The following is a 24,176-nucleotide window of genomic DNA, read 5'->3' on the forward strand; positions in this document are numbered from 1 at the left end:
TAATTGTGTAGTCTCATAACATTATAGAAGCTATTGCGCTTAGTCAAGTATATTATAGGGCTTAGTAACATTTTATAAGTTGATTATAAGATAGATATAGAAATAACTGATCTTATAACTGCGCCCAAATCCAGCTTTGTAGAATGCTACAAGTTTCTTATAAGTGAAAATAAAAGTAGTCTTGAGATCGTTTTAAGTACTGATTTTGCTAGTTGGGCAGTGATCGACCATTGTGACACAATTGTAATAGCAGACTATGGCCCCAGGCGTCAGCCCTACTGGGCCCCATCTGTGGCGGTCTGATGGCTCTTTGAGGCGCGCGCACAACGTGACGCGTCGCACGCACTGGTCTGGTTCTAGTCGGGCGGCGAGCTACCCTTGATCGCCATCCACAAACCCGCACTTACGATAGCCGGATATCGTTCTGCGATCCCCGACGCCCGGAGTGTCTCTCACGACGGCTGGGGCGTGAGGAGGTTCGTTCCCTCACCCGCTCCACCTCCTCCTTAGCTAGTATGACTGCTTCGCAAAAGGGGAGACGGCATCCCAGTCCTCCTCGCCAATGCCGGGCGTGAGAGGTCATCGTCACCGATCATATCCCTGAGGACACGGTGGTGTTTAACCCATGCAGGGCACACGGCCACCGTATGCTGCACCGTGTCCTCCGGGCGGTCCTCGCAGTGATGACACCCGGGCGTTTCCTCCCGCCCAATAAGGAACAGGAACCTACCGAAACTCCCATGTCCGGTAAGCACCTGCGTCAGGCGGTAGGTGAGGACGCCGTGGTGCCTCTCTAGCAACTCCTCAAACAGGGGCCTAGATAAATGTGCACTAGAAGGGCACTATTTAATATTCTAGTTCAGAATGTGTGAATGTGTTGCCCTTTCGTTTTAAAGCAAGTACAAGTAACCTTGTTTGTGTGATTTCTAATTAATATAATCGTAAGACTGTGTTTAATATTATAAATAAATACCTGCTGGTCAAAAAACATTGGGTTTATATTTATTTTATTACTTTCACCAATATGTGTCGTGAATTATTAATAATTACAACTAAAAGTAATAAATTTCTATCGATTATTTACTTTTACCAAAACATGTGGTTATTATTAATAATTTTCAATTAATCAGATTTATCGAAACAGTTTTAAGTACAAAATATTTTATTTTTATGTTTAGCATTTTTGTATATAGTATAAGATAAGCTGATTCTATATCTACAAATCTTTCCATTCTTCCTCTTAATGCAACTCACCAATTTACTAACTCTGTTCCTTCACTCCTTGATTTAATTCTTGTCTCTTCTACTAACTTCGTCGCCAAACATGTGTTTCGGCTGACCTTTTTTCCTGCCATGACCTAATTTACACTTCTTGTATGATTCGTCCACCAAAGCATAAGTCGAAAACTCTTTCTTCTTCGTAATTTTGATGGCATGGACATCGACCGCCTTCGGAGTGATGCGAGTGGCATTGAATGGACGTCTTTGGTTGAATCGGCAGCTGTTGATGAGCAGGTAAATGTTTTTAACACTACCTTGCTGCAGTTGTTTGATAAACATGCACCGGTTCGAGCTCTGAAGGTCAAACATCCTCCGACTCCGTGGCTAACGGATGATGATTTCAAAAAAAGCAGCTGCAAAATTCAAATATAAGATTCAGCCAAATGACAGAAATAAGAACAAGTAGGTACATTACCATCAGGAATCTTTGCGGCAAGATATGTAGGAATGCTAAATGCCAATATATTCATGAGTCCATTAAAAACATTGATCCTTCTAAAATCTGGATTTTTTTCAAATCTTTAGGAATCGGAAAATCTACTCAAGATTTGTCCCCTAAAAATATTGACATAGACTCTCTTAACCTTCACTTCTCACCTTCGCCCACTTTAGATGGGGCCACTAAAACTTCTACACTAAATTAGGGCAAGTGACCCGGTTGTGGCCATCGACCCCTTTGTGGCCATTTGGGCCTTCAAATATTTATAACTAAGGCATGGACAAATAAATTACTCTGTGATGTACAGTATTTAAAATATTGAATATTAGAGACACTGATACCGTTGGCAGCTTTAATGTGTCAAACTTCACTTCGATGCAACAAGTCATTCTTTTTAGTTGAGGGTGAAATTGTTAAGATCTTAACAAAAAGGCTAAGGCGAGCGGGTGAGGATTTCGTTTTTATTTTTAAAATCTTTGCTTATTGTTTGGATGTTTATGTTAATACTACATGAAGAATATATTGTCTAAGTGAAACTAAAGTTATTTTGTCGCCATATGTTTCTGAAGTGAGGTTTTTAGAAGGTGGCCACTAATGGAGACAAAATTATGAATTTCTCCATCTGTGGCCACATGGCTGGCCAAAACTGGAGTACATAGACACTCCACTTCTTCCCCTTTATTTTATCGTGGCTTTTTTTCCTTGGCTTTACATATCAACAAATACATATTTTTCATTTTCAGAGATGCAATAAATTGCCTTCACACAAAGGGAAGGTCAGTTTACTTTGCAGCTTTTACCAACGTCATATAAATTTTGATCTCTTTATTTGTAAGTTAAATTAAAGTGAAGTAATAATATTTCATATTTTCCAAATTAAATAAAAATCATTGTTTGTAAAATGTTCAATTTAATTAATACATTTTGATTATTTTATAGTATTTTTGATGGCCAGAACTGGCACACGACCGTGGCCAGAAATGGTACGAATCTGGCCAAAAATGGCACAAACTCCCTTTTTTTTCTTTTTTATACAGTAATTTTTCTATTGGACGTTCTATAAAAAAGGGGTTTTCTTAGGCAAGGTTAATACAAATGTTAAATGAAAAGTTATAATATTGATGTGTAAAAAACGATATCTAAATTCGTTATCGTCTCTGCGATAAAGACAAACATTTCTTAGACAAAGTAACATCGCGATCTTTATCGATCGTTGTGTCGAATCGATTATTCGCTAAAAAACAAAAATATTGTTTATGGTAACGAAAATTTAGCTGTCAGTGTCACTCAAGAAGTTCAAATCGGATTATTCCCGCGAGTTATTACTGTTTTCGAATTTTACTAATACGAATAAGTGAGTTGTTGGCAATCGCCGTACTTCGTGAGGGTGATTTTATCACAGTCAGCAACGTTGGAGTGCTGGGTGACGTCACGGGATTGGCACGGTGGTCGCCGCGCCGGTAGGCTTCAAGTGGTTGTGCTGCGATGCCCTTAGCCCAGACGTAAATATCCGAAAACCGCTGGAACTCAAGTGCTTCCCAGGAGAAACATGACTTTCACTTTATTTCTAGTAAGTAATATAGTCTTTGTTTTAAGTAAAGTCGTTTTACTTGAGTGAAATCATAGAAATAAAGAGTAACTAAAGTATTGTAAATTATAATAAAAACAAGTAACTAGTAAGTGAATAGAGTATTATTATTCTAAATTGTTGTTTATATATTTTATTTGTAGGCCGCATCATCACTTACCATCAGGTGAGATAGCGGTCAAACGTCGACCCATTAAATGTAAAAAAAAAATAAAAAAAATATTCAGTTTTAATTATCATTAATTTTAATATTCAGTTTTAAACTTAATGATTATCAAAATACTCAATTTTATAAATGGCTGGTGTTCTAAATAATTTTTAGTGATAGTGATGAAACATGGAATGGTATGAACAAATCCTCAACAATTGTCAACGCTGCTTGAGGATATGGCAAAGTAAGTAAATCCAAGTTGTATTCACTAGTATGTAATATATAGAATGATACAATCTTAACAATGAAGTACTTATACTGAATCTTTGCTTGTTTATGTTACAGTCATGGTGACCTGGCGAGGGTGTCTATGGATAGGTCTTTAAAAAAGATATGCAGGTTCCTAAAACCACCCTCTAACTTTTAAAATAAGAGAGTGAGAAAACTGAAAAAAATATATAATATAAATTTCAATGAAAACTAACAACGAAAATTGGATTGAACGAGATATCATTTATAGTTTTTAAGAAATAAAACATTTTCAAAAACCGCAAATATAACTTTGTCGTTCATACAAACTCTATGTAAAACCAAGTTATTTTACAACTTTTATATATTATGTCATCTACTTGTTGTAATGGAACCCTTCATGAGCGAGTCCGACTCGCACCCAATGATATGACACCCATAGTAAGAAAGAAAGAAGAAATGTTTATTGGCATATATACCATAAAATATTAGCTTTCTTTTAAGATTTGCTTGCTTTTGAGTAAATATTTATAAGAAAACTTACAACTAAACATTAACTTACTACAAAAAGTCAAACAAGTACATAGGGTAAAGTACCCAATTATCAGCACTTTAAGGGTTGTAAGCCAATTTATTAAAAAAGGCTTTTACCCGTTAAGGCAAATTTTAATAGTTATAATATTTAATAAGGAAGACGATAATAAAAGAAAAACATGATTGACCTCTTTCCAAGATTATTTAGACAAGTAAGAATAAAAAATGGGTCTGTCACCATTTACTGGCATCATCTCCACCAATTACTAGCATAGAGCAACCCAATTATCAGCACCTAACTATCACTGTTAGGAATTGCATTAAAAAAATTGTTACATTATTAAAATCTGTTTTTAATAATTTTTTATATAGTTAGTAAGTAGGTAACATAATAATTACTTATATCTGTATAATCTAATAATACTTTTATCTGTATAAGTCGAGCAAAAAAAAGCGTCACGGCCATACCATCCTTTTTCTCGAAACCATTCAGGCCAATTTCGACCGCCTATAACTTCGTTGTGGATAAATCAAGAAGCCTCAATTTTTGAGATACTAAGCAGGCATTGTACAAACATAGTATATTTGAATTTTCATTAAATTTTAACCATTACTTTAAGAATTATAACACGTCAAAGTTTCGAAATTTTGTCACTGACTGACAGATCATCAAAAGTATAAGGCACTTCTAACAGACATAGAAGCTTAAATTGTTTTGCATAAAATTAGTAGTTAGTACCTACATCAAGGGAAAAATCAAATATTTTGTAAATTCAGTCCAGTTTTTTAGACACATCAACTGCATCAATAACTTTGTAATCCTAAATGTATGGGATTACAAAGTTATTTATATAGTTACAATTTCATCACACCAATAACTTTGTTAACCCATATAAATGTATGAGATTACAAAGTTATTGATGCAGGTACATTTTATTGTTTAATGGAATAATTGAATCTACAAAAAGAAGTGAGATACCATCAAAAACATTCTGAAAAACTAATCCAAGTCTCGCACCTAGTATCAGTTTATGTACCGTAAAAAAATGTGAGATCCATGTAATACCAAGTCGGTTATTTTATTTAGTCACTGACTGACAGATCATCAAAAGTTCTGTCTAAAGTTATAATGTAAATTGTTATCATATCAATATTACATCTAAGTATTTTACGTTTTAAATAAAATACACAATACTACCTATTCACCTACTTTTGTTGACATTTCTCGTATTAAATTGTTTAGTCTATTTCATGGCAACGAATTACGATGGTCTATTGCTCGATTACGTACGATGGCCCAGTCAATCTCTTTTTTATCACCTTTTCGTTCAGATGTTTTTTCAGTAATCAAAATGTCTTGTAATTTGACTGGTGTTAGTAAATATTGTTGACTATCAAGATATACAAATTGCGCACTACTAAGACAATCTCCAGTAATATTATAAGTTATAACATTGTTTATTTGTTATAGAAGTTGTCGTAGCTTGCATACCATCTACAAAATTCTTCTGCTAATATTACTGGTAATAAAACAAAAAATAAGAAGAGAAAAAATTAATAAAAAGAAATAAGAAGAGATGATGAAATTCTAGGGAAACCAATTTATCAGCATGCTTCTGATCCAATTATCAGCACCATGCTAACATTTGGATTTTGATGTTATAAACTACTTTTACAAAACAAAATTAATTCTTTGCATAAAATAAACATAATTTACATTAAAAAATATGAAATTTGTATTTATGTACTTTTTTCCATTTATCATCACCAGTGCTGATAATTTAGAATTTACAAAATATTCAATCCATTTATCAGCACTACGTATTTTACCAATTAATCACCAGAACCTCAAATTCTACTCTTCAGATTATCATTAAAAAATATCTCAAATATCAGAGAAATCGATAGTTTCAATATTAAATTTGTAAAAGATACGATATATCATAAAATGTAAACACGTGTCCTTACAAGAAACAGGCAAAAACAGAAGAAACTGCAGGACACAAATGTTTGTTTACACAATTTCCGCCAATTTGAGGTCTCAAAGTATAATTTTCCCAATAGCAGGATTCCAAAAACATGTATTTATTTATTTATTAGTGTGGAAACCCAAATTAGTAAGTGAAAACCTTAGAATTGGTCGATTTATTCAGAGTGCTGATAATTTGGTGCAGTGCTAGCAATTGGGTAGTTGCCCCTATATAGTACAAGCTATACTTTGGTGTCCAAACCCGCATGTTATTGTTATTTTTCAATTAATTTCAAAAGTTTTTGCCAAATTGGCTTTTTAATCTCATTTACACTTAGAACAAGACTATAGAAAAGCTAGGATTTAATGTAAGTACTAGGTATACACCTTCAAGGGTCCTGCTCAAAAATGAGCTACTTAATTGTCTCTAGCAGGTAGATGGCAAATAAATAAATCGAAATGTTTTATAAAATATTCTTATTAACATTGGTCAACCAAGTAACTTCACTTACATGAAAGACACCATTTAATTTTTTGATAAATTAGTTTTTAACTTGGTTAATCTGGTTATGAATTACTATTTATAAATATTACCTATTATATAAATGATGAATTAGTATTTATAAATATTCTTATATGTACATAAATATTTAATATAAATAATATTTCTCCATCCACCAGGCGTCGTCCGCGGTTGAGATCGCCAGCGACACCGCAGTCTCTCCCGACCGCCCTCGTTTGAGCGCCCGCCGTTGATGGGCACCGACCCCCTTCGAAACAGCGGCAAGCGAGTAGCTAAAAAGCTAAGAGTACACAGCACCTGAAAATTATAATAATACAGATTTAGATTATGTGGTTTTATTTTTACTGGCCTCTCACAGCAGTACAAAGTATTGTGTCGTACCACAATATTTTTGTTATATAGTAGGTACTTATAATATATAAAACTAACCAGACGAATAATGCTTCAACTCAAGTTATTAGGATCAACAACCAACAACATAAGTATCTGGTTGCCTGCAATACCTATAATTATATTGTTTAATTAATGTAATATTTCTTACCTTTAGTTCCAGGGGAATCTCAGAAGAATCTTTTAATCGTGCATGAGCTTCTAGGTCCTTGCATAATTTCCTAAATTCTCTTTTATTAAGTCTGAAATGTTAGATGAACAACAATTCAGGCATTTCTTCAATTGTTTCTAATAGCCGTCGCTGATTTAATCGGTTTTGACGCTTCTCCCAGGCGTTCTCATTGTGCACAGCCCACAATAATCGAAGAGAATGCATTTTATAATTTATTTAACCTGCAGTAATGCCGCTAATATGAAATAAATACTAAGAGTATGTCATCAACCAAGGTCAAAAATCAGCTGGAGAATGAAATCCGGCCATATTGTGTCGATAACTACAACGTTTTAGCATTCGTTTCGTTATCCTTAATGACGATCACGAACGAGGCGAAGACGAACACTGAATGTGCTGCTTGTCTACGCATTTGTATGGAATAAACACGATAACGATTCGTTATTTTATGGTTTCGTTATGAAATGTAACATTGTCTACCAAATTGCGATAACGATGACGATTGACCACGTGACTTAACGCAGCTCCATACATTTTAGTCTTTTCTAACTTCGTTATCGTTTTTAAATTGTTACTTTGTCTAAGGCCCCAGACATTTATTAGTCTGGCCCAATCAGTTTGGGTTGTATGCTGCACTAGTATGTTAAATCTTTAATTTGCTAAGTGTAAACAGTCGTAACATTGAACCAAGATAGATAATAATAATTTTGTTGTCATTACTGCTAGTCGTTTTTATCACAGCTTAATTTTTGGTCATGATTTTTATGGGTTAGGTCCTTAAAACGATTAGAAGCATCACTTGATAGTAAATAAGTAGGTAACTATACCTAATCGACACCGCCCTGCGAGTAACCAGTGCATTGCCGGCCTTTGGGGATTTGGGAATGAGAGAGAAGATTGGCCTCCGGTGACCTCACTCACACGTTTAAACAATACACAAGCTGTGTATCGCGTTGGTTTACTGGGAAGCCCAGGTCTTGCAGTTGAGTCTACTCTCATTACATCATTTTCATCTCATTACATTTTAAAATCAAATATTCCGTATACGATAAATAAAAAAAAAGAAAACAAATTGTAATAGGTACCTATAAATAAACATAATAAATTGAAAACGCCTTGAATCAAATAAAATTGACACAGTTTGGTACGGTGCGTGCCAAATTCCTCGGAACATTTAACACGTTTTGTTTTTATAAAATTCCCTCATAACTTTACTTATTAGGGTTGAAAGCGTTGAGATTGTTTTATTCCTCTTTGTTTAAGTGAAATGGATGCTATTCTACAAGTGTTGTGACCCTGTAAAGGACTTTAAGATGTCCCGATTCATCTCCATCAATGTTAAAGAAACTGGAATTTGTATTTTTTACCCGACTGCCAAAAGGAATATATAGAATAGCATCAGGGTTTAATTTGCGGAAATCGATGCTACACTAACAGTAAGATTTTTAGTTAGTATAAGCGGAACTAAAACTAAAAATCTTACCTACTGTATTGTTAGTGCCAAAACGAGGCTTATCTTAATTTGTTATTAGTCTGTTAATCATGTTTAAATTGCTTGGGTAATAACGTCGGATAAACATGTCTACGTCACGCCGTGCGCATGAGTCATTGTTGACGACATAGATTTTACAACTTTCTGAGAAACAGTGAGCTTCAAACGAAATATTTTGATTGTTTAATTCATAGGTAGTTGTACATTGCACATTGACTTTAGGTTAGTTATTTTGTTTCCATGTGACGGTGAACCATTAAATTGTTAGTTTTATTGGAAAATATTTAGGTTTGAGCTTCCATTAAATGTATTGCGGTGACAGTGGGAATTAATGACAATACCATGACAATACTAGCCACCCGAGACGCCCAAAATACTAACTACATATTTTGTGGTCAAGAATTATTAACTGAATAAAGATGGAAGGAAATCACTTTACCCTGTGTACCCTTTAAATTATGAGATTTGATTCTTACTAAGAATAATAATATAGTTGTCGTGTAAATCGAACCAACGACAAATAGCGTAGTAGTCGGCAACTCAGACATATCAGGTCAAATTATTTTGATGTTTACTTCATCTTCTAGCCTTTACTTATCTATAGTCTGAGCGAGCGAATGCAATTCTCTGAATACTGGTTTACGTCATGCGCACACACACAGTTACACGAACTTGTTTTAAATAAAACCAATCAACGGCAGGACGATCAAACGCGTCCGAGCGCTCGCTCATTTACGACACGTAAAATGGCGAGCAGAATATTTCTGTTGTGCCTGTTAGTTTTGTGTTTGACTGTGACTTATATAGAATGTAGGGGAGGCAGAGGAAGGGGTGGTGGTAGACACGGCGGTGGCAGTCACCATGGTGGTTTTGCTTCTGGCAGGTTCTTTGGATCATCGAGTCACGGTTCTAGTCACAGTTGGGGAAGCTCCTCATCGTCTTCACATCACAGTTACCCATCATCATCAGGACTTTCTGGATCTGGCCATCATTCATACCCTTCGTCGTCATCAGGATTATCTGGATACGGCAGTAAATATCCCTCAGCATCTTCTGGACCTACATGGCACTTTGGATCACATAGTTACCCGTCATCATCCTCAGGACTGTCTGGCTCTGGGTCGCATTACAGACCCACGTCGAGTCATCATTATTACCATCCAAACGCGCCCTTGCCAACATACTACACTAAGCCGCAGTATGTATATATCCAGGATTACAGAAACTCTGACAGTCGATACGGAGACTTACTGACTGGCTTGTCGTTGTACAACCTCGGTCGCTCACACAGTCACTACCATGATCACTACTATTATGACGACTACTACAGACACAGGTATGGTGGCTCATCATACGATTCCTCCTACACACCACAAAACAAACCACAAGACGAAGCCAATTGCTTGCTAAAAGTAAAAGAAAACGGACGAGAGGAAGCTCTGAAAATTCCATGTGAAATTGTTTCAACTTTTACTCAAGATAGTAAGAAAGAGGTTCCGACGCAGCCAATTCAAGTGAACAAAACTGAGTGTACGACAAATATTACCAACATCCCAGTGCCAGTGACCACAACGTCTACCACGACCACGACGACGGCCTCGCCATTTAATATTCCGCCATATACTTCATATACTTCATATAAGGATATAATGGCTTACATAGATTCGTTATCGGACATGACGATAGGGCCAGACGGTAATATAATAATGCCATCGATGAGCACTCGTCGGCCACCTGTTCCAGACCTCACCTTCTCACCCACGGAGTTAATATCCGCCACTGAGCCACCGAATAATGTACCTGTAATGAATGTTACTACAGAGACTTTTTCAGTGAACGGTTCTGTGTCATATATCACCAAGACGGTGATAACTAACGCGACTATGGTGAATGTGACAGTGTGTACTATTAATTCAACCTTTGTAGATCCTTTGACTGCAAAAGGTGCACCTGTGGACCCTAATAATATGGAGTGTGCCGTAGAGATTCTAACAAAAGACGCTTCCTTACGTACCGTGGTCGATTGTAAAATTTTGATGAAATACGCCAAAATGCCGGAGCCTAAGCGACACATTGGGATATTACCCCCTAGAGAAAAACTAAAAACGTGGTTAGACAACCCTCCCTGGTGGATGTCTCTGTTTATTGCTGTGTGATTTAATTGTTATGTTAAAATCATGTTAAAAACATGTTGTGTTACTGTGTTCTGTTGTGTATACTAGTAGTTCCAACTATAGGTGTTGTATATTTTTATACATATTTTAACGAATAATTTAGTGTGCCATATTAAAATATTAAGCGTTTCCATTTTGATACATATCTATAATAGAAGTGACATTTCTATTTTTTTAAATTATATAGTTAAGTATCTAGGTGTCTATTAAAACTGTAATTAATTTGTTACTTAGGTTACTAGTACCTAATGGATAAATATATTAAATACTTATTCTAGGTAGGAACCCTATTTTATTCATACACAGGATAAATAATAATTATTTAAAACAGGATAATCATTGTTAGTGGGAAGTGTTCATATAAATAACGAACATATAAAATAATAAGTACTTACATTACGTATATACGGTATTATTTATATGCCTACTTGGTAAATACAACATTTTGTATATATAGAAATGCATGTAACGAGGAAGTGCTTTGTATTATTAATTAAAAATAATAAAATCTAGAATGACTAAGAGTTGGTACCTAGTCTAATTGGCAGAATGGCTACATTAATTTGAGCGGCCAATTGACGAGTAAGGTTAAATTATAACGCTATCATTTTTATAAACGAGATAGTGCATTATTGCAGAAACACATAAAGATAACTTGGACTCTTAATTAGGTACTTTGTTCTAAGTATAAAAATATTAAATTTTACCAAATGAAATGTTTATAATTTTTGTATATAGTATAAGATAACCCCTGTTTAACCTATTGTAAGATTGCAGATATACGCGAGACACAATGTGTTTTTTTATTTTGTGTTTTATATACCAGTAATTAAGTAGTTAATGCGTTGATATATTGACCGAAAGATAAATATTCTATTTTAAAAATAAAAACAAATTAATACTTACATAGTCGTTTCATTTCATAAAACAAATGGCATTTCAATAGAAATAGGTTTAACAGAAAACGTTGCTGGCCGATGTCTGTGAGTATATGGTTCCAAAGTGGTGGGAGACACCCGTGGAAAGAGTAGGGGTGTATTAAATACGGCTCCGGTTAATAATCTAAACATACAAGTGACTGCCTTGTTGGTCGAGTGGTCGCAAGTGCGACTGTTGAACAAGGGGTCTCGGCTGTGGTCTCGGGTTGGATTCCCGGGTCGAGCAAAGTATTACTGGGTTTTTTTCAGTTTTTTGAAAATTTCTCAGTAGTAGCATGGAGTCTGCAACTGTGTCCTCCTATTACATTGGACTTATAACACCAATGGTAAAAATGGGTGTACGTTGTACAGTGGCATTACCTACGTGTCGTAATGAGCACCTCTTACGCCTTTTATCCCCGAATGGGTAGACACCCATTCGGGGATAAAACGTGACGTTGCTTTTTAGGATTCCGTAGCCAAATGGCAAAAAACGGAACCCTTATAGATTCGTCATGTCTGTCCGTCCGTCCGTCCGTATGTCACAGCCATTTATTTCCGAAACTGTTGGGCCTACATAGTTGAAATTTTGTAGGTTGATGTATTTCAGTAACCGCTATTCGAATTTTGATTAAAAAAAAATTTTTTTTCAGCTAACATATCCGTCATGGGTGTCTATGGACAGGTCTTTAAAAAAGACATTAAGGTTCCTAAAACCACTTTTCGTCAAAATTAACCGTTTGAAAGTTAGACGCTTCCAAAGTGGAAAAATGAGTGTCCCCCCCCTCTAACTTTTAAAATAAGAGAGTGAGAAAACTAAAAAAAATATATGCTGTAGATTTCAATAGAAACTAACAACGAAAATTGGTTTGAACCAGATATCGTTATTAGTTTTTAAGAAATAAAATATTTTCAAAAACCGCAAATATAACTTTGTCGTTCATACAAACACTATGTAAAACCAAGTTATATTATAACTTTTATATTATGCCATCTACTTGCTGTTACGGAACCCTTCATGGGCGAGTCCGAATCGCACTTGGCCGGTTTTTTATTGTGTGTATGATTTCAGAACCATGTTGCGAACTTGCGATGAATGCGTTGCGATAGACGCGTTTTTAATTGGCACCAAGTGCGATGCTCCTTACTGACCTTGAGAACATATTTGTTTTGTTGCATACCGCGTGTTGACACATTTAGCCAATCAGACATTTTATTAGTCTGGCGCAATCAGTTTGGGTTGTATGCTGCACTAGTATGTTAAATCTTTAATTTGCTAAGTGTAAACAGTCGTAACATTGAACCAAGATAGATAATAATAATTTTGTTGTCATTACTGCTAGTCGTTTTTATCACAGCTTAATTTTTGGTCATGATTTTTATGGGTTAGGTCTTTTAACGAGTAGAAGCATCACTTGATAGTAAATAAGTAGGTATACCTAATCGACACCGCCCAACGAGTTACCAGTGCATTGCCGGCCTTTGGGGATTTGGGAATGAGAGAGAAGATTGGCCTCCGGTGACCTCACTCACACGTTTAACCTTCCTATACTCGCGCATTGGTCTGTGAGACCGACGAAACATTTTTTCAATTTTTTTTTGTTTTTGGTAACCCCAGCGACTCCATTTTTTTAGTAGCTGCCGGATTCGTTGCCAACTTCATTTTAATGCACGCAGTGCGTTTGTGCGAAACGCACATGTTGGTGTGTTTGGCGCCAATCGGTCCGTCAGACCGACGCGAGTATAGGCGTAACTTTTATCGTCAGTATAAAAGTAGTATAAGATTGTTACTGTGAAGCTGATAACCAAGTGAATCTGTGATTTACATATCTTATAGCTATTGTTTTTTAAAATAATAAAGTTTATTTGAGTTTTTTTTTTTGAAGAAATATGTTTTAGTTCTGTTTACTTAGTAAATAAGAAAAATATGTCAATTTTGAAGGCTGTTTTGTATGAGACTGATAGTCAAGTTAAATATATATTTAACAAGTTATAACATGATATGATTGTTTCATTATATCCTCTATTTTGAAAACAAAATATAATCTTTATAGGTTTTTATAGAAAAAAAATAAATGACAGCAGTTCAAACTATCGGTCTGTGAGACCGCGCGCGAGTATAGCTGTAACAAAAAATCACGCGAGTATAGGAAGGTTAAACAAAACACAAGCTGTGTATCGCGTTGGTTTACTGGGAAGCCGTGGTCTTGCAGTTGAGTCTACTCTCATTACATCATTCTCATCTCATTACATTTTAAAATCAAATATTCCGTATACAATAAATAAAAAATAAAAAGAGAAAACAAATTGTAATACTTATAAATAAACATAATAAATTGAAAACACCTTCAATCAAATAAAATTGACACAGTTTGGTACGGGGCGTGCCAAATTCCTCGGAACATTTAACACGTTTTGTTTTTATAAAATTCTCTCATAACTTTACCTATTAGGGTTGAAAGCGTTGAGATTGTTTTATTCCTTTTTGTTTAAGTGAAATGGATGCTATTCTACAAGTGTTGTGACCCTGTAAAGGACTTTAAGATGTCCCGATTCATCTCCATCAATGTTAAGGAAACTGGACTTTGTATTTTTTACCCGACTGCCAAAAGGAATATATATGTCGGAGAACAGTTCGTGAACACACTTAAGACGACCGCTGCCAGCCCCTTTTCCATGAATCACTTCAAAATCAATTGGTTTAGTTTTAAGTTCTCACCAAATTGTAAAGATAGTGTGATCGACACATGTTAAGTACGTAAGACAAAAAAAACAGTTAAGGGCTGCGACCCTGCAAAGAGTGTGGTTTTTTTAGGGACGCTATAGGACCCAGCCGATACGAGGAAGGGTCAGACACACATTCCTTCATGGGACACGGTTGCGCGATCACGCTCATCTCTTAAGACTGAATTTAATCCTAATTGTAAACTAGTGTAGTATTAACAACCTTTGTAAAAGCTTACATTACGTTATTGACTGTTATCATTGCGAATACAATATTGTAATAAACATGGACAAACACTGTAGTTCTCATTACTCCCGATTACTACCGCGACGACACCCCTACTCCGTCATCAGAAGTGGGATTACCTCGTTCGAGTGGACGCTGTGATCATGGACGCGAGAAAGTGCGAATGTTGTTGGAGGTGCAAAATTCCCCCACGCTAGTACGCGCTTTCAATAGACTTTGGTGAGCTTTCGTGTAACCAAGAAATTGTTGAGCGGTACGAAGATATTTGGTGTGGACCACGAAGGGACGCTGCCGATTGTGACGCCGGTGCTTCGCGCGCATCATGCTGAGCGTTAGCAGCGTCGGTGACGGCGGGTCCTGCGAGCTGTGGAGCCCGTGTTGCGGGTGTGCGCGGCGTGGGACGCTGTAAGAGCCGATGCGGGTCTCGGATGTCAACAAGCCTGACTTGTTGGTGAACGACTTGTGGACGTCGGTGCCGCCACAGTCCTTGCCGGAGTTCTACAGCATATTGGTCAGTTCCTTTCATTCTGTTATAGCTCTGGAGCCGACTTTATCCTCAAGAGTTCATTGCAAAAGCGTAAATACTAGAGTTAAATTAGTGACATGGCTTTTGTAATTCTTTCACGAGCTCGTCTGGCGCCGGACTCTACAACTAGATGCGCACGGCGCTTGAGCGGAGGAGCCCGAGCGAGTGGTACCCCGGCTGTGTGCGAGCTGCTGCGGCCCCGGCTGTGTGCGAGCTGCTGCGGCCCCGGCTGTGTGCGAGCTGCTGCGGCCCCGGCTGTGTGCGAGCTGCTGCGGCCCCGGCTGTGTGCGAGCTGCTGCGGCCCCGGCTGTGTGCGAGCTGCTGCGGCCCCGGCTGTGTGCGAGCTGCTGCGGCCCCGGCTGTGTGCGAGCTGCTGCGGCCCCGGCTGTGTGCGAGCTGCTGCGGCCCCGGCTGCGTGCGAGCTGCTGCGGCCCCGGCTGTGTGTGAGCTGCTGCGGCCCCGGCTGTGTGCGAGCTGCTGCGGCCCCGGCTGTGTGCGAGCTGCTGCGGCCCCGGCTGTGTGCGAGCTGCTGCGGCCCCGGCTGTGTGTGAGCTGAGCGGCCCCGGCTGTGTGCGAGCTGCTGCGGCCCCGGCTGTGTGCGAGCTGCTGCGGCCCCGGCTGTGTGCGAGCTGCTGCGGCCCCGGCTGTGTGCGAGCTGCTGCGGCCCCGGCTGTGTGCGAGCTGCTGCGGCCCCGGCAATGTGCGAGCTGAGCGGCCCCGGCTGTGTGCGAGCTGCTGCGGCCCCGGCTGTGTGCGAGCTGCTGCGGCCCCGGCTGTGTGCGAGCTGCTGCGGCCCCGGCTGCGTGCGAGCTGCTGCGGCCCCGGCTGTGTGTGAGCTGCTGCGGTCCCGCCTGTGTGTGAGCTGCTGCGGCCCCGGCTGTGTGTGAGCTGCTGCGGTCCCGCCTGTGTGCGAGCTGCTGCGGCCCCGGTGGACGCCTGCTGGCAAAGGTGGTGAGCGACATCGTGTGGACGTCGGTATCGCCGCAGTTCTCGCTGGAGTTCTACAACACTTTGGTGCGTTCTTTTCATTTTGTTACGACTCTGGAGCCGAGTTTTCCCTTATGAAGGAGTCAATATCGTCAAAGATTCATGCCCCAAGAGTAAATAATACAGTCAAAATGCAAGGCATTGGTGACAAAAGTGTTTATAGTACCTACTGTACAAATATCAGCTTTGGTTGAAATTGACGATATTGCTCTTGAAATTCTATTTCATGTTCTTCCTAACAAATACTTACGACGTGGTATTCTGATGGGTTACGACATTATATCTCATGCTCAGGGTATCAACATCTTAATTTCGTTTGACAAGCTGTCTTTTAACAAATCATTGTCAGTAAACGTTGCATCGTCTCTACCCTTGTTGCAATAGATTTTAACGAACAGGCCGAAGCAGGAAATATCAACCGGTCGTACAAATACGCGAACGATCTGTTACATCTCTTATTTACTATATCGCTAAGTTGCAATACGAGATTGCTTTGTAGATGAAAACTGCATTAATTTACCTCAATCACCTAAGTCTATATCAGCAATTAATTAATTGACTATAAATGCTCTCATACTTTTCTTAAATCAAGTGCAGTTTGTCAGAGTTTAGGCTCAGGGTGCTGATATAATTGTGATCTTCGGATCCGTCCCAACTTGTTGGTTTTCAGCTAAAATCCTTGCGCCTAACCGAGTCACTAGGGTTCACTAGGGTAACCGCGAAGTTGTGAGTGTAGTCCAGTTGAGGTACTTGTTGTAAAATCTTAAAAGTTAAAGTGTAGTTTGTATAGTTAATAAAAATTAACTGAAGTGTGTTTTTTTGTTATAACTGCCGAGTCGCTCAGTCTAACAGATCGCTTAAGAAAAATGCCTACGTACGAACATTTAGACGATTCGTCTGATGAACATGAAATTGAATAACAAGTTTTCTACAAGATTGTGGTTAAATAAAATGTGTACATGAATAGCAAGATGTTGAAAACAAATGCAATTACTGAAATGTGTAAGGAACGGACGATTAAGATATTATAACGATTTAGTTACTAGATCAATCTAGTTTATTTAATTTTTTTATCGAGACTGGTTTTATAACTTCAAAATGCATGTGTTAGTGTGTAGTCGTAGCTCCGGTTTAGCCGAAGAGTGTGCGATGCGCATCTAACAATGCAGGTACTGGATGGTTGAGTGAAAAATCGGTGATGCATGTGTTGGTTTGTAGTCGTAGCTCCGGTGTAGCCGAAGAGTGCGCGATGCGCATCCAACAATGTAGTTACTCGATGGTTAAGTGAAAAATCGGTGATGCATGTGTTGGTTTGTAGTCGTAGCTCCGGTGTAGCCGAAGAGTGCGCGATGCGCATCCAACAATGTAGTTACTCGATGGTTAAGTGAAAAATCGGTGATGCATGTGTTGGTTTGTAGTCGTAGCTCCGGTGTAGCCGAAGAGTGCGCGATGCGCATCCAACAATGTAGTTACTCGATGGTTAAGTGAAAAATCGGTGATGCATGTGTTGGTTTGTAGTCGTAGCTCCGGTGTAGCCGAAGAGTGCGCGATGCGCATCCAACAATGTAGTTACTCGATGGTCAAGTGAAAAATCGGTGATGCATGTGTTGGTTTGTAGTCGTAGCTCCGGTGTAGCCGAAGAGTGCGCGATGCGCATCCAACAATGTAGTTACTCGATGGTTAAGTGAAAAATCGGTGATGCATGTGTTGGTTTGTAGTCGTAGCTCCGGTGTAGCCGAAGAGTGCGCGATGCGCATCCAACAATGTAGTTACTCGATGGTCAAGTGAAAAATCGGTGATGCATGTGTTGGTTTGTAGTCGTAGCTCCGGTGTAGCCGAAGAGTGCGCGATGCGCATCCAACAATGTAGTTACTCGATGGTCAAGTTGTGACTGGCTGTAATGCATGTGTCAGTATGTAGTCGTAGCTCCGGTTTAGCCGAAGAGTGCGCGATGCGCATTTGACAATGTAGTTACAGCTGGTTAAGTGATATCAACATACGGTCGACCCACTGGTCATGTGGTGCGACACAATTGAGGTTCTCAAACCAGGTCTCATTATCTTTTGTTATTTCTTACAGTAAAATTGTTGAGAATAAAATAAAATCCAAATTAGAGCAGTTTCTGCTTAACAAAATAATAATGTCAAGTTTGAATTCAAAATCTTGCTGTTTCAGTCAGGTATGACCGAGACAAAAGTCTACTGTGGTGAATGTTTCCACTTGCAGATTGAACACCACGCGAGGACGCGTGATAACGTCAGGATGGCCGTGTCGGAGAACAGTTCGTGAACACACTTAAGACGACCGCTGCCAGCCCCTTTTCCATGAATCACTTCAAAATCAATTGGTTTAGTTTTAAGTTCTCACCAAATTGTAAAGATAGTGTGATCGACACATGTTAAGTACGTAAGACAAAAAAAACAGTTAAGGGCTGCGACCCTGCAAAGAGTGTGGTTTTTTTAGGGACGCTATAGGACCCAGCCGATACGAGGAAGGGTCAGACACACATTCCTTCATGGGACACGGTTGCGCGATCACGCTCATCTCTTAAGACTGAATTTAATCCTAATTGAAAACTAGTGTAGTATTAACAACTTTTGTAAAAGCTCACATTACGTTATTGACTGTTATCATTGCGAATACAATATTGTAATAAACAAGGACAAACATTGTAGTTCTCATTACTACCGATTATTACCGCGACGACACCCCGACTCCGTCATATAGAATAAAATCAGGATTTACTTTGCGGAAATCCATGCTACACTAACAATACAGTAAGATTTTAGTAGAAGTTACTATAAGCGGAATTAAAACTAAAAATCTTACTGTACTGTTAGTGCCAAAAGGAGGCTTATCTTAATTTGTTATTAGTCTGTTAATCATGTATAAATTGCTTGGGTAACAACGTCGGATAAACATGTCTAAATATTTTTATTGTTGCACTTTGACTTTAGGTTAGGTAATTTGTTTCTATGTGACGTAGAGCCATAAAATTGTTACTTTGATTAGAATTTATTTAGGTTTGAGCTTCCATTAAATGTATTGCAATGACAGTGGGAATTAATGACAATACTATGACAATACTAGCCACCCGAGACGCCCAAAATACTAACTACATAGTTTGTGGTCTGCTATGGCTAAGACCGTGATGTCCCGGCTGCAGGGAATATTGAGAGATCGCAACATTTGCCGCAAAACGAAAATGCGACTTGTGAAGACCTTGATATTCTCCATATTCAGTTATGGGGCAGAAACATGGACACTGAAGAAAGCTGACCGCAACCGCATCGATGCCTTTGAAATGTGGTGTTGGAGGCGAATGTGACAGATCCCATGGACGGCCTTCCGCACAAATGCGTCTATCCTACAAGAACTCAAAGTAAAGACCCGACTCTCATCTATTTGCCTTCGAAGAGTACTTGAGTTCTTCGGTCACATCGCCAGAAAAGAAGGAAACAACCTCGAGCAACTTATGGTCACCGGAAAGGTTGACGGCAGGAGACCGAGAGGACGTAGCCCTCCATTCGGCCAAGGAGAGGAAAAAGTGGCGTACAACTGTTCGGAGCAAGATCATCCCTCAAATAGGGAATCACGACCCTCAGTAATGAGGATAACGACGCGAGGAGGAGGAGCATTTGTGGTCAAGAATTATTAACTGAATAAAGATGGAAGGAAATCACTTTACCCTGTGTACCCTTTAAATTATGAGATATGATTCTTACTAAGTATAATAATATGGTTGTCGTGTAAATCGAACCAACGACAAATAGCGTACCGTAGTTGTCTAGTCGTCAACTCAGACATATCAGGTCAAAGTATTTTGACGTTTACTTCATCTTCTAGCCTTTACTTATCTATAGTCTGAGCAAGCGAATGAAATTCTCTGAATACTGGTTTACGTTATGCGCACACACACAGTTACACGAACTTGTTTTAAATAAAACCAATCAACGGCAGGACGATCAAACGCGTCCGAGCGCTCGCTCATTTACGACACGTAAAATGGCGAGCAAAATATTTCTGTTGTGCCTGTTAGTTTTGTGTCTGACTGTGACTAATATAGAATGTAGGGGAGGCAGAGGAAGGGGTGGTGGTAGACACGGCGGTGGTAGTCGCAGAGGTGGTTTTTATTCTGGCAAGTTGTTTGGATCGTCGACACGACGTAGTCACAGTTGGGAAAGCTCCTCATCGTCTTCACATCACAGTTACCCATCATCATCAGGACTTTCTGGATCTGGCCATCATTCATACCCTTCGTCGTCATCAGGATTATCTGGATACGGCAGTAAATATCCCTCAGCATTTTCTGGATCATTCCCAGCACTGTCTGGCTCTAGGTCGCATTACAGACCCACGTCGAGTCATCAAGACGAAGCCAATTGCGTGCTGAAAGTAAAAGAAAACGGACGAGAGGAAGCTCTGAAAATTCCATGTGAAATTGTTTCAACTTTTACTCAAGATAGTAAGAAAGAGGTTCCGACGCAGCCAATTCAAGTGAACAAAACTGAGTGTACGACAAATATTACGTCTACTACGACCACGACGACGGCCTCACCATTTAATATAGATTCGTTATCGGACATGACGATAGGGCCAGACGGTAATATGATAATGCCATCGATGAGCACTCGTCGGTCACCTGTTCCAGACCTCACCTTCTCAGCCACGGAGTTAATATCCGCCACTGAGCCACCGAATAATGTACCTGTAATTAATGTTACTACAGAGACTTTTTCAGTGAACGGTTCTGTGTCATATATCACCAAGACAGTGATAACTACCGCGACCATGGTGAATGTGACAGTGTGTACTATTAATTCAACCTTTGTAGATCCTTTGACTGCAAAAGGTGCACCAGTGGACCCTAGTAATATGGAGTGTGCCGTACAGATTCTAACCAAAGAAGCTTCCTTAAGTACCGTTGTCGATTGTAAAATTTTGATGAAATACGGCAAGCCGAAACCTAAGCCAGACACCGGGATATTACCCCTAGAGAATTGCTAACAACGTGGTTAGAAAATCCTCTCTGGTGGGTGTAACCGTTTATTGCTGTATAAATTCATTGTTATGGTATAATCATGTTAATGACATGTTGTGTACTGTATTTTGTAGTGTATACCAGTAGTTCCAACTATAGGTGTTGTATATTTTTATACATATTTTACCAAATAATTATCTGTAGGTAATAATTTAGTGTGCCAAATTAAAATCGTTTCCATACATATCTACACTAAAAGAGACATTTTTATTTTTTTAATTAAGTATCTAGGTGTCTATTTCTTACTTATGTTACTAGTACCTAATGGATAAATATATTAAATACTTATTCTAGGTAGGAACACTATTTTATCCATACACAGGATAAATAATAATTATTTAAAACAGGATAATCATTGTTAGGGAGAAGTGTTCATATAAATAACGAACATATAAAATAATAAGTACTTACATTACGTATGTATGCAAGGTATTATTTATATGCCTATTTGGTAAATACAAAATGTTGTATATATAGAAATGCATGTAACGAGGAAGTGCTTTGTATTATTAATTAAAAATAATAAAATCTAGAATGACTAAGAGTTGGTACCTAGTCTAATTGGCAGAATGGCTACATTAATTTGAGCGGCCAATTGACGAGTAAGGTTAAATTATAACGCTATCATTTTATAAACAAAAAATATAAGATAGTGCATTATTGCAGAAACACATAAAGATAACTTGGATAACCCCTGTTTAACCTATTGTAAGATTGCAGATATACGCGAGACACAATGTGTTTTTTTAATTTTTTGTCTTATTTAATAACTAGCTTTTGCCCGCGACTTCGTCCGCGTGTTTGTGTTTGTGGTTGGTGTTCTAAATGCTGCCGTATGTCATGTAAAATCTGAATTACTTGAGAATATGTTACTTTTAGCATTTTTAAAGATATGTATTCCACTCCACATAGAGACCACTACCGCCGATTCATCATTTTATAATACAGCTACAGGTTTAAACATGACGAATTTCTATATGAACATTCAGCCCCTATTTTTACCATTCCCCCCTATTTTTTGCAATAAAAAGTAGCATATGTTCTTTCGTTTATCATACAGTGTCTAAATACAAAGTTTCACTGTTACAGCTTTAAAAATGATGATTTTCTATATCAACATTCATCCCCCGTTTTTACCCATTCTCCCCTATTTTTTGCAACAAAAATTAGCCTGTTCTTTCGTTTATCATAAAGTGTCTAAATACAAAGTTTCACTGTTACAGCTTTAAAAATGTTGAATTTCCATTTTAAAATTTATCCCCCCTTTTTACCCATTCTCCCCTTATTTTTTGCAATAAAATGTAGCCTATATTCTTTCGTTTATCATAAAGTGTCTAAATACAAAGTTTCACTGTTACAGCTTTCAAAATGACGAATTTCCATAAGAACGTTCATCCCCCCTTTTTACCCATTCTCTCCTATGTTTTTGCAATAAAAAGTAGCCTATGTTGTTCCTCAGGGTCTATTCTATGTCTGTACCAAATATCATCAAAATCTGTTGTCTGGTTTAGGTGTGAAAGCGTAACAGACAGACAGACAGAGTTACTTTCACATTTATAATATTAGTAAGGATAAGGATATCAGCAATAAAGTGGTTAATGCGTTTAAATATTGACTGAAAGATAAATATTCTATTTTACAAAATAAAACAAAATGATTACTTATTCGTTTCATTTCATAATCTAAATATCTGGGGGTACGGGAGTGCCCCCGCCAAGACGAGCCAAGCGAAGCGCAAGGGCACTACGTACCTTTTCTCGAAGCGGTAAATCTTTTGATAGCGTCGTATAAAAAGTGCTGCAGTGTATACGAAAAAAAAAAAAAAACGAAAACACCCTCCTCTACCAACTTTCCCTCCCTCACTCCTGTATCTCACAAATAACAGCACGTTGAAGAATTCTGTTTATTACGGGATCATGTTGAGTTGAGGGGGCTAAAAAAGTAGAATCTGAAATAGGGAAACTTAATAAAAACCTACAAAAAGAAATGAAATCCCACAAAAAAGTCGAGTCGGCCACACGGACTTTTTGCTATTCGTCATATGGGATTGAGCTTAAAAGTCTATTCAATCTTTTAAACTCTTTCCGTGCGGCTGACTCGCTAGTTACGTCCACGGTTTGCACGCCTACAAACTTGGCTCCACACTAGATCTGATTACTTTTGAACAGCGCGAGCTATATGATCTCGTCTTGGCAACATTTAACATGAAATGTTTTTATGGGATAGGTTTAACAGAAAACGTTGCTGGCCGGTGTCTGTGAGTATATGGTTCCAAAGTGGTGGGAGACATCCGTGGAAAGAGTAGGGGTGTATTAAATACGGCTCCGGTTAATAATCAAGTATTGCACTATAATTTCATATCCATGTTGCGAACTTGCGATGGACGCGTTGCGATGGACGTGTTTTTAATTGGCACCAAGTGCGATGCTCCTTACTGACCTTGAGAACATATTTGTTTTGTTGCATACCGCGTGTTGACACATTTAGCCAATCAGACATTTATTGGTCTGGCTCAATTAGTTTGGGTTGTATGCTGCACTACGTATGTTAAATCTTTAATTTGCTAAGTGTAAACAGTCGTAACATTGAACCAAGATAGATAATAATTTTGTTATCATTACATGTATTGAGAAATTAAAACGACTAACTAGTCATAATAGCATTCGCGTCACTTGATGGAAAGTAAGTATACTTACCGAATCGGCACCGCCCAGCGAGTTACCAGGGCATTGCCGACCTTTAGGGGATTTGAGAATGAGAGGAAAGATTGGC

General features: G+C 38.4%; 3 protein-coding genes across 3 annotated transcripts in view; 2 read left to right on the forward strand and 1 right to left on the reverse strand.

Moving 5' to 3' along the window:
* LOC126912201 (uncharacterized) overlaps positions 1–11,867 on the forward strand; it is a 25,636-nt gene extending 13,769 nt beyond the window's left edge. The window contains exon 2 of the mRNA XM_050703231.1: positions 11,026–11,867. The gene's annotated coding sequence lies outside the window, so the exon portion shown is untranslated. The remainder of the gene's footprint in view (positions 1–11,025) is intronic.
* The window catches only part of LOC118266881 (caspase-8), a 404,424-nt gene that overhangs the window by 33,404 nt on the left and 346,844 nt on the right, over positions 1–24,176 (reverse strand). The window lies entirely within an intron of this gene.
* Positions 9,476–23,064, forward strand: LOC118266823 (uncharacterized). Its single transcript, XM_050703230.1, has 2 exons — positions 9,476–10,732; positions 21,216–23,064. The coding sequence occupies exons 1-2, from the start codon at positions 9,535–9,537 to the stop codon at positions 21,368–21,370; spliced, it is 1,353 nt and encodes a 450-aa protein (XP_050559187.1). The 5' UTR covers positions 9,476–9,534; the 3' UTR covers positions 21,371–23,064.

The sequence above is a fragment of the Spodoptera frugiperda genome, chromosome 23, assembly GCF_023101765.2.
Source record: "Spodoptera frugiperda isolate SF20-4 chromosome 23, AGI-APGP_CSIRO_Sfru_2.0, whole genome shotgun sequence".
In the NCBI taxonomy this organism is placed as follows: domain Eukaryota; kingdom Metazoa; phylum Arthropoda; class Insecta; order Lepidoptera; family Noctuidae; genus Spodoptera; species Spodoptera frugiperda.

Coding starts and splice junctions, on each gene's coding strand:
- LOC118266823 (XM_050703230.1), top strand. CDS start 9,535: ATGGCGAGCAGAATATTTCTGTTGTGCCTGTTAGTTTTGTGTTTGACT. Junction 10,733..21,215: donor AGATCCTTTGACTGCAAAAG/GTGCACCTGTGG, acceptor TGACTGCAAAAG/GTGCACCAGTGGACCCTAGT.